At 49.9% G+C, this 15,243-nt stretch overlaps 3 protein-coding genes across 3 annotated transcripts; 2 read left to right on the top strand and 1 right to left on the bottom strand.

The window, feature by feature from the left end:
- Window positions 1-2,946: 2,946 nt before the first annotated feature.
- On the top strand, window positions 2,947-9,174 carry FPRO_11808 (uncharacterized protein; the record flags this gene model as incomplete). The annotated part of the gene is made up of 1 exon (XM_031221323.1): window positions 2,947-9,174. One exon carries the CDS (start codon window positions 2,947-2,949, stop codon window positions 9,172-9,174), a length of 6,228 nt encoding a protein of 2,075 aa, XP_031086894.1.
- A 904-nt stretch (window positions 9,175-10,078) lies between these two features.
- Window positions 10,079-11,909, bottom strand: FPRO_11807 (putative DCR2 Dosage-dependent positive regulator of the G1/S phase transition by controlling the timing of START; the record flags this gene model as incomplete). Its single annotated transcript, XM_031221322.1, has 4 exons — window positions 10,079-10,352; window positions 10,404-10,930; window positions 10,982-11,815; window positions 11,895-11,909. The coding sequence occupies 4 exons, from the start codon at window positions 11,907-11,909 to the stop codon at window positions 10,079-10,081; spliced, it is 1,650 nt and encodes a 549-aa protein (XP_031086893.1).
- Window positions 11,910-13,679: 1,770 nt separating this feature from the next.
- Window positions 13,680-14,524, top strand: FPRO_11806 (uncharacterized protein; the record flags this gene model as incomplete). The annotated part of the gene is made up of 2 exons (XM_031221321.1): window positions 13,680-13,821; window positions 13,905-14,524. 2 exons carry the CDS (start codon window positions 13,680-13,682, stop codon window positions 14,522-14,524), a joined length of 762 nt encoding a protein of 253 aa, XP_031086892.1.
- Between the last annotated feature and the right edge of the window lie 719 nt (window positions 14,525-15,243).

The following is a 15,243-nucleotide window of genomic DNA, read 5'->3' as shown; positions in this document are numbered from 1 at the left end:
GGTGCATTCATTGGAGGAATATTGAAGCTGGGACACATAGCTGGCTGGCATTTTGCACACCATAGTTACATTTCTTTAGGAGCAATCCGCTTTCGATACCTATTTGGATTTGGAGGATCTCGCGATAAATTGACTTTAGTTTAAACAAACGATTTTCCTTGTGGTTTCTTTGAAGTTACAGTGGCTCGTGATACAGAGCGTCCGATCTTGTGAGACAATGACTGGTGATCAACGGTAAGCGTGCTGGCCTCGTAACTGACTGCTGATTGTGTCGCCTAGGAAGACTACCTAAGGACGTAACCTCCCGTCTGAAAGAGTCACCAGGTACAACACTTAGGAAATAGTACGCTAAAATAGAACAATAAAGGCCATCAGTGGCACGTCAAGTCTAGTTAAAAACCCATACCAAGAACTTCCTTTGTCCTCCTTAGAGACATGGTGGTGATTACAAAGAGGTCGAATCATCTGGGGCTAACCTCTAAAGATACTGTACTCAAAAAGATGTCGTGATACCCATCCAACCAAAAGACATGTACACTAAAGTTCTCTCGAGAGTTTGCTCACCACAAGTCAGTAGGCAATACTCTTGTTAAGTGTTTAGATCCTTATCCCTCAGGGTAACCTAAACGTGGCAGACTGCTAGTTTTCCTCGATTGATACCGAACCATTTTAGGCGTATGAAAAGTTTATGCGAAGTAGATTAAGGGAAGTTTCGGCCTTTCCCAGACCTTCAGGATGATATATCCAGAGATTCATTCTGTTTTGGCATTGGTAGTCGATGAATCTAGCAAATATTCTCGTCACTGTGGCATATGGACCAGGACTTAACTCAATCTCCACACATAATTCGACTAAATGTGCCGTTTACTAGCCATAGAAACTGATACAGCTTGGGTCTCGAGACGATAATATAGATATGATATTACTATGTACTGTAATTCCGGACGGGCACGCCGGGATCCCGACGTGACCACACAAATACGTAGATCATTCGCTTATATGCTTTCTATAGATTTACCAACCTATGAGCATGCTGCAACGGTAGTTTTCAATTTTGATTTAGATTAATCTATGCGTTTTTGACGATGTTCTTACCCCAATTGCATTTGATACAGGGTAAGTATCCCATGGCCCGTAGCGAGAGAATGCAAAGTTATCCAGGGCTTTCGGGCTCGTACAACTTAGCCCTTGAGTTGAAGGGATAGGAAATAGCAGCTTAGACAGACTTGGGGTTGACTAAGCCAACATCTAGACCAGGTTCTTGGAACCACAACTGTCTATGGAAGCTGAAAATCATCGACAAGGTATGCGGGACCGTGAACGTTGAGATCTCGGCACGGTATTCCAGCGCCACGATTCCATAGAGTTCCAGGGTCAGTCATGAAACATCAATCGTTGATACCGAATAGTGCGGGTCGATAAAAAGCGGTATACGAGGGTACTTGGCAAACAATCAAGGGCTCATGCTCTTCGCTTGCAAGCACGGGCGCAATCCTTGTTTTGTTTATTACTGGACAGAGAGTAGCGAACCAGAACAGGATCAGATTCAAGGATGGATGGATGCCCAACTACATACCAGTACATAAGCAGGCTTGCCGCGTGTAACTGGACTTGTCCGCAGTCACGAAAAGTCTAAATGCATAAAAAACTTGGATGTTCGATACTGGCTTCAAGTCAATGGCTGAAACACATATGGCTGCAGCAGAAACCCATATTGGATGGCCTGCCTTTCGCTCTCGCTTGGGTGGTTGTCGTCAGCAACGAAGACAAGGCTGGACGGCGCATTGATACTAGCAGGTGTTTGGCCAAGAGAATGGAGGGTCACCCATGTCGACGTTGTGTTGTCCATTCTTGATATGCGTAATATGGTGGTAACGCAGCAGTCTTGAGTCATCTATGGGATTCCAGATCTCGATATGCTGTCCAGCAGTCTTGGTGTAGTTACATGCTTGCTTGGCTGGCAAAAGCAAAGGCGAGGGGATAAATATAGAAGCATGAGACATCTCAACTCACAAAAAAGAAGCTTATCGAAGATCTTTCCACGTCGAGCCAGGAAAAGCGGCAGTCGGTTGGAGAAAATTGGCCGAGATACAGTAGCACCGGGAGATCGGGTTCAGCCAGGCTCGGGAGGCTTGGACTTTGTTACAGTGGGCTTGATTGACTCTGAAGAGGAGCTAGCCTATTACGCAACAGCCACCCGCCATATCCCACTCATCTGCAGCCATGGCCTTAAATGATTGACCCACTAAAGCCCTGGAAGTGTCCCCTGTCAGTCGAGCGCCACATCCCTCTATCCCTGACCCTGATAGGTGGGATGGTCTCAGATGTTGTTTACACTGAGTTCTAGTGTGGATCCCATTTGGTTACTGGGACACCCGCACCTCAATAATGACCAAGTCCAAGGTCGACGACGCAACCTCCAAAAGGTCCCTCCAACGGCTTGAGACGTGGATGGCACAACAGTCTTAATCTTGCGGTGCGTTTCGCTTTTGGAGAACCCTCCACTTCCTATCATTTACACGAGGCTTTTGCCATTGTCTTTGTAATCACAAACCTTTTCGTTCTCCAACATTTCGTTCACCCACCATCCAATTCATTCGTTCGTTCTTCTTGTTCAGTTGCATGTGCAACTCCAACGGCTACTCCGCCCTCCCGCTGCTTCTCCAAAGCTTCCTGCAAAGCTTCCCGGACGGTCCGATAGCACATTTCAACGACGCATAATCGATTCGAACGGTAAATTGTCGCCAGCCATCAAGAGAGCGAGTTCGGCCTCGACTGGGACCCCACCGCTTCTCTGCTACTACAGCTGCACAGCATGTTACCGACCTTCAGGTATGAGTCTGACGTGCTCTCCCGTCTCCGGCGCATCGCACAATCATGTTTCCCCGCCCCAACTGGGTTGCAAAAATAAGCTCACCAGTTTTGTCTTTTTAGGTAGCTGAGATCATGTCATCATCAAACCCCGCCTCTCCAGAGGAAGCAGTAGACGAAGCAGTGCTAGATCCTGAGCCTGAGCCCGAGACTCCTCTGAAGCCTTCCACACAAGACGAGAATGATGGAAAGGAAACGCCCAAGTCAGCGCCGCCAGTGGCACATCGTGGGCGACCGCGTGCCAAGTCGACCAGAGAGCCTACACTCCTCCATGACTTCCTCCTGGGCCGGCCCTCAGCCTCGCGACAGGCTGCCGAGCGTCAACGGCGAATGAGCTTGGAAGCAGTCAAGGCCGAATTGCGCCATGAAATGAAGCAGTCCCAAGTCAAGCGCATTCAACCCCCGAACGGTGTCCGAGATCGGGTCAAGAAATGGCAAAAGGCCAATGCTGCTGCTATGGAGAATACCCCTGACGACGCAGCGACAGAGCCCCCTGATATCGCGTTTGAAGATGAGGAGTTCCAGAGTGTAACAGAGGAGGATCGAGTTCGCATCAAAATGAGAAAGAAACTCAAGCGACCCAGCAACAAGACCAAGGAAAGTCTGGCCACAGGAGATGAGGCTACACCTGATGAAACACCGATGACACCTACACCGGCAGCAGCGAAACCACCGCCTAAGAAACGTGTTGTTAGCGACGAACATTGGCGGAAAAATCGTAAACATATACCAAAGAAGACCTCGCCTGCCAAAGCACCTGCTCCAGCCAAAATACCGAAAGATTTTGTTTTGCGCACCGCCGCTAATCCTCGCGTCGCAAGCAGAGTCAAAGCATGGGCGGAAATGGTCGAGATTCCAGATCCACCTGCACCCAGAAGTCATAAGTCTTCCAAGTCGGTCGGAGCGAAACCGTGGACGGATGATACCGACAGCGAGTTCATGAGTGACAGCGAATTTACAGTAAGCAATGTCACTAGCAGTCGGTTCACAAAAGCGCGATCCGCCAAATCAACACCAGGACCTGATGATGGCATTCGCGTTAAACCAATCCGAAGGGGAAGGAATAATGATGATGGTATTCGTGTGAAAGCCGTCAGGACAACACTTACGGACGACGAAGGAATCAGAGTTAGACCTATGAGCGATATCTCGTCCAACGCCGGAACTTCAGTGCGCACGGCAAGACTGCGGCTCAAATCTGCTCCTAGCTCGCGGAGACCTAGTATGAGTTCCGTGAAACGGGAAATGAAGAAGTCGCAGTCAGATAAATCCAAGATCGAAGTCATCGAGGATGCTTCGGAGGTATCGACAAACAAGTTTATCGAGGTCATTGAGGATGACTCGGAACTGTCTAAAACAACAAAGACAACCGACAAGTCAGGTTTATCTGGGACTGTTCCAATTGAAGTGGTGGAAGACGATTCGGCAATTGACACTCCTACCAAGAAGAGAAGCGTATCAGCACATAAGTCAAAACCTCGACCAAAGAGTTATCAGCCTCCCACGACAAAACAGAAGGGCAAAGAGACGTGGGTGCCCGAAGAAGAATCTGCAATGGAGCCCTCTCAACTCGACGGCTCAGATTTGTCTTCAAGTATTATGGCAAAGTCAATAGCGGACATCCCTGGAGAAATCCCCTGGGGCAACTCTGCATTCACCGAACTTGATCTGCCACTGCGAGCGCGTGGAGGACCTCTTCGAAGTCGACCCATTCGCCCTGCTCGCCCTGCCAAGCCTGAAAGAAATACCAGCTTCAAGTCCATGCCCAAAGTCTTCAAAAAGGTGGTGGAAGGCGCCAACAAGATAATTCATGAGATGAACGAGCATCCTCCCCCAAGAGATACTGTTCCAAATAACCCTCGGAGCATTGAAAAGTGGCTCAACACAACGGTTGACCCCTTCGTTGAGGAGCCCAAGGCTGAGCCAGCTACAACACCTCTGAGTGAGCATGTCCCAGATAAGACATCATCCCCCGAGACGATCAAGAGTCATCGCCGCTCGTCTCGCACCGAAAAACGAAGGGTGTCGTCCTCAACTATGAGTAAACCAGATACAGCCGACAGAACTGTATCGAGCGAAAAGTTGCCTCTTTCGCCGGAGTCCGTGAAGGAACGCGCCAAAGAGAAACCTACACCATCGCCTGTACCAAAACCCGGGCCTGTCAAAGAACCTGCCAAGGAGCCGTCCCCAGAGCCTGGGCCACCGAAGAAATCAACCCCAAAACCTAAACCGGAGCCCAATCCTGAAGCACAGCCCGAACCGGCTGCTGTGAAAGAGCCTGCACCAGAAGAGGTCTCGCCTCTTTCCTCACTAGCTCCCTCGCCGGAGCCTGAAGCCAAGACGAAACCAAAGCGGCAAGATACAAAGGCTCCAACCAAAGCTCCGGGCGGTTTGGGCCTCAAGAGGACCAAAGCAACACGAACTACATCTTCACCTGTCAAGTCGAGTCCCAAGAATTCGCTCTTTGGGATGCTCAAGGAAGCCTTTACTGGAGAATCAGGCAATTCTCTTCCCAAGGTGAAGCCTTATCAGAGTCGAGAGGAACGACCTTATGATGACGAGCCCGAATCCATGTACACCGATTCCAGATACAGTGATTCGCGTTATGATGACTCAAAATACGAAGGGTCAAAATATGATGATTATCACCATGAAGAGTCTCGTTATGATGACGAGCTTACATACGATGACTCGACTGAAAACTGGACTGAAACAGAACTGTCAAAGGCTGGAAGGCCGAGAACTGTGAGATCCCCGTCTCCCTTGGAAGAAAAGAAGAAGTCCCAAAGCCCAGAGCAACCACGGGAACCGACTCGGGAACCGGCGCGAGAACCAGAACAAAATCGTGATGACCGATCGGCTTTGCCGTCAGCACGTATGGCGGGCCCTCGTCTTCCACCGCCAACTCGAGGTCAATATGAGTTGTCTACAATTCTTTCTGAGGAAGCTTCCAGCGCTGTCGAATCGGATTTTACCACTGATGTCACGCAATCCACTATTACGCAATCCACTGGCGTAACGAAAGAGACCAGACGTTCGAACTCTCGCTCGAATTCCAAGAGCCAAGGATCTGGGCTCAAGCGACGGCTTACTCGTCACTCTGATCTCGTCTCAGTCCTCTCGCTACCTGATGACAAGAACGTCCCCAGTGCCATCACAAGTAACCGCTCAAGACCCAGTATGCGGAAGAGCCGGGGTGGGGCCACAGATGTGACAAATGACGACTTGCTCAAAGAATTTACCGAAGATGAGAGTCTCTATCTTAGAGAGTTGAAGACACTGGTCGACGGTGTTATCCCAGTCCTACTATCACAGGTCGTCAATGGCGACAATGCTACTGATCTGTTCGGCACTAGCAACCCAGTGACCAAAGCTGATGCTCTCTCGAAGTCTGTGGTGAACATGGGTGTTGCCCTAGAGAAACTTCGCATGGCTCACCGTAAGGCTCCCATTTATGATATTCGTCGACTGGCTTCCTGGGGCCATGGTGTCGTACCCATCTACCATAAGTACCTCGATGCCTGGAGGCTGGGTTTCCAGGATCTCGTCGTCAATCTTGCCCCCGCCGCTGGATCCCCAGAAGATGAGGATTCTCTTGTCGGTGCCATGCCCAGGAATGAGTCTGGAGATATTGTTGATGCTACAGGAGAGCGTGTTGATGTGGCGCACCTTCTCAAGAGACCCCTCCTCCGACTCAAGCAAATCACAAAATTCTTTAAGTGTGTCGACTCTATTCTTGGGACTAATGATACTTATGATCTCCTGAGTGACTTTGAGGACCTTCAAGAAAAGGCTCGCCGTCGACATCGAGAAGAAATGGCTCGATTGACTGACGAAGACGCTATCAACACCGATACAACCAGATCGCGAGACCTTCGAACACTTGCTCCAATGGAGGCTGTGTACATTGAGCCTTCACGACAAGTCAGCGCCAAGGACTTCTTCTCTCTCGACTTGGCGCATTCCAATGGTCAGCGCCTTGAGTGCCAGATTGAGTTGGTACACCGAGATAACCAGCGTTATCCTGAAGATAAGGGCGATATCCTGATCCGCGAAAATGGGGTCAAGGGTCGATCATACCTTCTATTCCCTCCTGTACCTATTGAGTTGATCTCAGCCAGGACAGGAGACGGCAACTTTGACATGGTTGTTATGATCCGAGGAACGCACAACGACAGGCCATGGCACGAGCTACTCACACTCACCACTGACAACGAAGACCAAATCTTGGACTGGCTAGATATCCTTCCAGTTTCACCTGTTCCTCCAAGAGAGCCAGAGCCAAGTATAATTGACGATGAAGAGCCATACTCACAATCTCGGATGCCTGATGTCCCAGTTGGCGTTCGAGGGTCCTCTCGCAAGTACTCTGCCCAATCTCTTCGGAACTCACACTCTCGCCGCTCATCTGCTGCTGAGTCTCCTCCAGCCAGCCCAACTACACCGAAGCGAGCGCTGCCAGCCAGATACCGCCCGCGATCAGCATCTCCAGTAACTCCTCCTCCTATGAAGTCGCCCGATCAGTACGATCTGCAGAGGACACCAACACAATACGACTATGGATATGAGGACAGACCAATGACCTCGCAGAGCATGCAACCTGATCCCCTCAACATACGCAAGAGCCCAAGTAGTTCATCCTACAGAGACGATGGCGCGCCGCCACCCCCAGCTCATCGAACTTTCAGTCCCAGCCCTAGTCAGCAAGCTCCTTCGAAGCCAAGATTTTCCAAGCCATCACCCCTTGAGCCTCCCAACAGCAGCCGTGTCAAACGCCGTACCTCATCTCCTCTCAAGCACGAATACCTACCTTCAGACCAGTCATCAATTTCTGGCACGGATATCACGGGCAGCTACGAAAACACCGAGGATGACTACACCGAATCAGACTACAGCTATGATTCCTCGGACGACGATATCGAGAGCGTTGATCTTCCAGAGACTGAGTTAGGAGTTAGTATCAGAGATGAAGACCCAGCTCGAGACATTATTAGAGAGGAGTTGGAACATCAACTCGAGACACTTGAAGAGGAAGGATCTCTTCAAGACTACCACCAACGACATGAACTCCATGAATCCGTCGTATCTGGCTCAATTGGTAGCCTGGCTCCATCAAACTCCGCCTCCCAGGCTGGCCTCCACGGACAAAAGGTCGCCCCGGAAGACAATGCCACAAGATATGTGGCTACTATTTCCAGATGGTCCGACAAGGGGATGTGGAAGGATATTTCTGGAGGCAACCTTGAAGTTATCGTCACTCCAGGCTTAATCGAGGCATATGTCGTACATAGCGGAGCTGAGCAAGGAGATAAGCCCATGCTCGCACTCGACCTCACCCCACTCGTGCTCATCCGTCAGAGCACAGCTCTCGACCTTGAAATCCGCTCGTCAGTCCGATCCGACTGCCAGCTTGCCAGCTCACACGGTGGAGGAAACTTCCGCTTCCGATGCCACAACGGACCTGACTGCTATAACCTTTACATGTCAGTTCACCACGCTCGTCTCAACAACCAAAAGTTCATTGAGCTTGAGAATGAAGCACGGTTCAGAAGCTTTGGTGAACACAAGCCATCTCCCGATAACGATGACACAAGCAGTCGGCGAAGAAGCTGGTTCGGCCGTAAGAACAGCTACCGTGGTTCAGTTCGTGCGCCTGCCCAATCTCACGATGGTGCAAGCACTACTCCCTCATCTACTCTCTCCGCGTCAAGCTTCCTCAAGAGACTCACTGGTCGCGGACTTCCTTTCAGTCTGGCTCGCTCCTCTGTTAACCGAAACAGCCGCTATGGTGGCACCAATACTCCTGGATCCTCATCTTATGGCGGCAACACACCTCGCTCGCCTTCCATCAGTGTTGAGAACAGCGGTCGCGGCCCCGCAAGCTTTGGTACTGAAGACCTCAAGATCCGCCTACATCTTCTCGTCGCAGCCGCCAAGTGGGAGGATTTTGGCAACTGCAGACTATCCATTCGACGACCTCCTCCAGGCTGGCACCAGGCTCTTCGTGCCGACCACGGTCTGGAGAAACGTGTCACGGTCACCACGATTCCACGCAAGGACTCGGAGCAGCCAAAGATCTTGTTAGACGCAGTCCTGGGCAGTGGATGCTTCACAGCCATGGGTAGCCGTGGTATTGTATGCGGTGTCTGGGAGGAGATGAAGGGCAGCAATGGCGTTGTCGGCGTTGTTCCGGCTACGGGCCCTACAGGTGGCAACGTCAAAAAGTGGTGCTTCCAGTGCGCCAGCGTTGCAGAGGCAAGCTGGGTTCTGAGGCTTGTTCACCAGGAGGTCATGACAATCTGAGCGACTCTGCTGCCATCCCCTTCAACCGTTTATACCTTCTCTTGTATTTGATCACAAGCACATTCACAATCTGGCTCATCCCCAGACTCATTACATTAGTCAGTTTTCCTATTTTGATATCCCGGTGTTGCTCAGCACACCATCACCTTTACATTTGTTCTTATTACTCTCGATGCATGGCATACGGCGAGACTTAACGATACCACATTTCTTCAAACCTTTTAATACGATTTTATATACCAATCTCGTTTCTGCGTTCACGCATTTAGACATGGGCGGATGGCGTCTGGATGACAAAGGTCTGGGCTACTGGAGAAGTCTTGGGCCGGGAGGAGTACATCAGCATGCATTTTGCAAACCATCATGAGGAGGACGTTTGGGGTTTTGTTTTCGGTGAACATAGTAGGGGAGCGAAGAGAGAAGCATATAGTGGATGACAATTGAATCATATTTGCACGACTCTGTCCGATGCGAACTGTTCAAGAAATTGAAAGTTATTATCAACACCAGATTCAGGGCTGCTTGCGACCACTTCTGCCGAAAATCATCATGGACCCCAATACTGTGAAAGACTGATATAGAATAAACCATGAAAATGAGTTCAAGACTCAAACGTAGTATTTAGTCGACCAAAACAACTCCGTTCCCCATCCCGAGACTATATAATGCCGTCGTTAACTCTGTTTGCTGTTGTATGCAATGTGAGGTGGGATATTTTAATAATTGTTATACAAGAAACCCCATGTTCAAACATGCTCCCTGATGTGGTCCCATGACCCGTCGTTTTTCAAAACGAAAAAGGGCCACATCGTTCTATAGACGCGTGGTAGCTAATCATCCCAAAACACGAATACAATAACTTCAGAAGGGGGACTTTGCCCTGTAAATGTAGAGTGTCGTAAGCTCATGAAATGGGAGTGATAGGTTGAGGTTTACCGCCATCGACGATAATCTGTTGGTGTATCCGGGCAGCTATGTCTCCATACTCGAGACGTTTCCAAGTCTTGATACGAGCCTCGTTTGTATCGACTTCAAACAAGCGTACTCGGCGATGGTAACCACCGTAGCCGGCGTATCCGCCGAAGCCAGAACCACCAGCGTAACACATCCACATGGCTGGGGCCTTGTTTTCGCCTTCACCCATCAGAGATAGGGAGCAGTAGTCATTGCAGTGATCACTAAAATATGAATGAGTATTTTTCAAGACAGGATAGGAATCCAAAACTTACTGTCCTGCGCTGACCATAAGGACACCCTGCTCTACAAGGGCATCGCGGAAGCCAGAGTTATATATTGGGGCAGTGACTCCTTCTTTCCAGTCGCCAACACGTGGTAGTTCCGGGTTGGCATACTCTGTCAAGGGAATATGGATGAAAGCGATGTCCATGTGGCGGCCAGTGAACTCATTGTGATTCTTCTTGAGACCAGCAGCAGTCTTCTTGAACCATTCTATTTGGTTAGGTTTAACCCAGTCGTAACCAGGAAAGTTGCGTTCATCGGGCGTGTAGGCGTGCGTATCGAGAAGATAGATGGTCAGAGCAGAATGATCCGTCTTTCCACGGGCCAGGACTTCGATATAGTAATTCCCAACACCCTCGATATCAGCTGGCCCAGCAATGGAAAGGGAATAAGGAAGAGTCTCCATAATAGCCATCTGAGCCTCGCGAGACATGGTTTGTTCGTCATCGTGGTTACCGAAAATGGCGGCGTAAGGGATCTTGCGCTCAATCAGTAGCGAGATGATCTTGAACATGGCCTAGATGATGTTAGAGGCGAACACTATAATGTTAAGTCGGGCAACACTCACAGTAGGTGCATCTGGTGCTGTGTCACCGTTAACTTGGTCGCCACTCAAGATTACCAGATCGGGCTTTTCGTCGTCAAGGACTCGGCTAACAAAGTCCAGCGTCCTGGGATCGGCCTCGCATTTACCACCGTTGTAAGAATCGGGAACTGCCTCGCGACAAACGCCAACTCCTGTACTTAGATGCAAATCACCGATCTGCATAATCTTGTATCGACCATCACTGTTGATCCTGGGCGTTGGCTTCTTAACCTCTCGTGGAGGACCTCGGCGCACGCTTAGCTGGACAGAGAGAAGGCTACCGCCCGTGTTGAGGAGCAAAGGTGTTCCCGTCACAGCATATCCATCTCTTGCCTCAACAGCATCATCTCCGAAAAGAACATCAAGATCCGTCACCGCCTGCTTCGAATCGCTGGCTTTCTTCTTGGCTGAGCGCTTGATCCAGATACCTGATGGACGAGATTCCCATGAGTCGTCCGTTTCTCCCTTGGGTTGAGGTTGGAGCCTGCCGACCGCGACATCCACAACAACACGATCGTCCGCAGTAAGATCCCCCTCATGCTTTCGCATGATGTACATGTATGCGCTCGTTGTCCATGTCTTGCCGAGATAGAGCTCCTTATCGATTCGGTGCCATTCTTTGCCGAGGTCGCATGAGGAGAAGGGGTTAACGCTCGAGCAAGTGACTATTGTGACATCGGTGACGACCAGTCCGGGGTGATGGGAGGGCATATAACTGTGGATCGAATTGGGGAGGACACGATAATTGCGGTCGAGAAATGCGATGACTAAAAAGGTGAAAATAGCAGCGCCAGCAAGCTGAGCAGCTGTTCGAACCTAGTGATGGGAATATGGTTAGTCAACAGCCTCCTCTGGATCAATACTGATCATGAATTTACAAAGAACGGCCACATACAATTCTTCGAGTCATGATGTGTTAATTGTGGGAGGATAACGGGCTGACAAGAATCGCTCTGAATGTATCCAAGTCTAATATTCAGGCCACTTCAAGTATGAACGGCCAGATAACAACGTTCGAAACGGGCATTCGGGAGTTTAATGGCAGGCCGAACTTTTCGCATCTTCTAAGGGGTCGGATCGGGGGTGCTATTGCATGATTCGTGGGGCCAAGTCGGTAATGGATATGATGGGAATAATGCGCGCGGGTCTCTCGGGCAGGTTGAAGCTATTGCAACGGTTGCGAGGGTGTTGTCTGCAAGTTGAGAGGTGATGGTTATAAATGTCGATATGAATTGAATCAGTGGTGATGATGCGATCGACAGACAAATCGTGGGGACGGGAGGGGACAGTCCGTTCGTGTTAACACTAACAATGTTGGTAGTTGTTGATGGAACAAGTGGCAAGGCAGAACTATTATACGAGAGAAGTAGTAGCGAGATAGGCAGAGTCAAACAAAGCAAAGCAAAGCAAAGCAAAGCAAAGCAAAGCACCTGACATTCACCGCAGCAGGGGAAAGAAGGAACCAAGCTATTCCGCACCTTCCTGACCGTAAAAAGGGCCAAAAGCCAAGAAATCATTCAATTGTGATACTCGATCTTTCCCCTGGCGAACCGTCAAAAAAAGGGTACTCTAGGTAGGTAGGTACTTACCTACCTAATGGTACCCAGTCCATCAAGTGTGGAGCGCCCGGTTAAGGATCCGGATCTCGGGTTACAGGGGGGTATTTGAGTTGGTGGCTCTTGAATTTCTACGTAATCTTTTACTTGAATATGGCTATTGCCATTTCTCTATGTTGATGATTCATTAATAGAAATGTATCAGGACGGCCGTTCATCTTGCAAATGCCTCTACTTGCATAGCTCTCCTGCGAGCACCCCTGAAAATAACAGGCGTGCTCAGCTGTACAGGCCATTCTGGGGTTACATCAATAGATACACTCTCGATATGGCCACGTGAGGTGAGGCCCTCGATTACCATCCAATACTGGGATCATGTGGCATCCTAAGCAGCCCTTTCTCTGGCTGGTATTTGTCGTTGCAGGCCAGTCTATGATGCTGCAGAATGTGCGATACAACCGTCCACTGCTTGAAGTGCCGTTGCTCCATGAGTCGACTTGCATAAGTGAGGGTGTGATTGTCTCTGGCGTATCCTGCAATGCAATGAGACCTGATGATGCCAACGAATGTGTAGTCTAGGTACTAAGTAGAGGGACGAAGAGCTCTAAAAGCGGACAACAGGAGCTTTGTTGAGCTTCTTTCAGAGCTTCGCGGCCCGTGCACATCTCCCTGTGAACAGAGGCAAACACCGTTAAGCCAATAGAAAGCAAGATTGGTTTCATAATAGAGGCATCATTGGATATGGTACACGTTCAGTGAGATAATTGAAGTCTGATTCAGCGAGTCACACACAAGAATCCATACCTTAGGTAGGCTGTCTTCAATATCGACTCTCCCATTTATTGATTTCTTTGTTGGTTGGAGATAAGATAAAGAGTTTACCCTTGGCTGATTCTAGGGGATGACGCTTGTATCACTGTGGGTCGCTCCTATCCATTCTTTGTTTGAGGCGCGTACCTTGCTTCGCCCTCGTCCGCTCCATCGAAGCAACTCAAGCCTTTTCTCTTCTTTCATCAAAGCATCGCAGTCCAAGTCGCACTAATCGCATAACTAGCCGCGCTTCTTCTCCGATCCTGAAAAGTCTCCTAATCATTACTTAACGCGCTTCAATTGACTTGCGCAATATGGCCGAATATTCGTCACTCAAGGTGCCTGAGCTGAAGAAGTTGCTGGCTGAGAAGGGCCTGCCTCAGACGGGCAACAAGGCAGATCTTATTGCAAGGCTCCAAGAGAACGATCGAACCTCCGAAACCGTTGAGAAGCCCGGTACGTGATTCCATCAGATCTGGGATACAACCTCTCGCGCGTCGCATCGCATCGACAACATCGGCTAATTGGATCCTTCACAGCTGAGAACAAGGAGGATGAAATCAGCTACAGTGATGACGAGGCTCCTGCTGCACCGGCCGCTGCCGCTCCTGTAGCCGCCTCTGAGCCTGTTACTGAGGTTCCTTCCACCGAGGCTGCACCCGCCGAGGCTGCCAAGGCCGAAGAGACGACAGCAGAGAAGCCCGCCGAGACAGCGGAGGCTCCTGCTGAGCCTGAGAAGTCTTATGCCATCGGTTTACAGTCCACCGCTGCTGACGACGAAGCCAAGAAGCGTGCCGAGCGTGCCAAGCGGTTCGGTATTGAGGAGGACGAGGACGCCAAGAAGCGCGCCGACCGTGCGAAGCGATTTGGTCTCGACGAAAAGGAGCTTGCTACTACTCTTGACTCAGCACTCCCAGAGCGCTCGCGAAAACGAGGTCGGGACCGCACCACTGAAGGTGAAGGAAACCGCCCTGGAAAGCGACAAAGCCTGGACCGAAGAAACGGTGGTGGCGGTCGACGACGCGGTCGTGGTGGTCGAGACGGCGGTCGTGATGGTGGCGCTCGAAAGGACAAGACGTCTACCAGAAGTGGTATTCTTGATGACCCAACAGAGAAGGCCAAGGCAGAGAAGCGTGCTGCTAGGTTCGCTGGGAACTAGTAGTTCTCATCATAACCAATACGACATGGAATTTGGCAAGTAAAAAGGTTTCAAATTGAGGATAGGCTGAAACTGGGCGGAGCAGGCAGACTTACGTTAATGGACCATTTCTACTTGTACAACATTTTTATTTTCATATTCAGGCGCAGACTATCAAGGATAAATGAATAAAGAGGAAATCGGCGTCTTTGGTTCGACCAATGCCCACTATCAATCAGAATCTTGAGGTCTATGGTAAGTTCTCTGTCTCCAGATCTAACCAGTTGTGATGAGCAGCCTTAGTAGCAGTCCCGAAGAAGACGACCTGAAGAAAGACAGCTGAATGGAAGAGCAATAAAAATCGTCAATCTGCGGTTTCTCAGACGGCTAGTCTTTGCATGTAGCTTGAACTGGTCGATATCGACCCAAGCGTCCAAGTATTCAGCTGTCTTATGGCATAACGCTCCTCTGTGAGAGCTCGGGGCCGTGAGGAAAAGCACAAAGGCTCGTCCGATCATACTTCGTCAATAGACACCTTACCCCTATCTTGATGTTGTGCGAACACGGTGGCCTTGTGTAGAGCAAGAGTCTACCGGATCATCCTTCACGGTGGAAGGAATCCGCACGATCCGAATGGTTACACTTCAACTAAGGAGAAGCGGATCTTCAAGATTTAGCATCTTGTCAGACAGGAAGGGGCTCGATTAACTTTTAACTACTTTCTGTTAGTCTGGCCGCCG

Source organism: Fusarium proliferatum (genome assembly GCF_900067095.1).
Source record: "Fusarium proliferatum ET1 genome assembly, contig: FPRO_scaffold010, whole genome shotgun sequence".
Lineage (NCBI taxonomy): Eukaryota > Fungi > Ascomycota > Sordariomycetes > Hypocreales > Nectriaceae > Fusarium > Fusarium proliferatum.
Note: the sequence above shows the minus strand (reverse complement) of the source record. Positions and strands in the feature narration are given on the sequence as shown.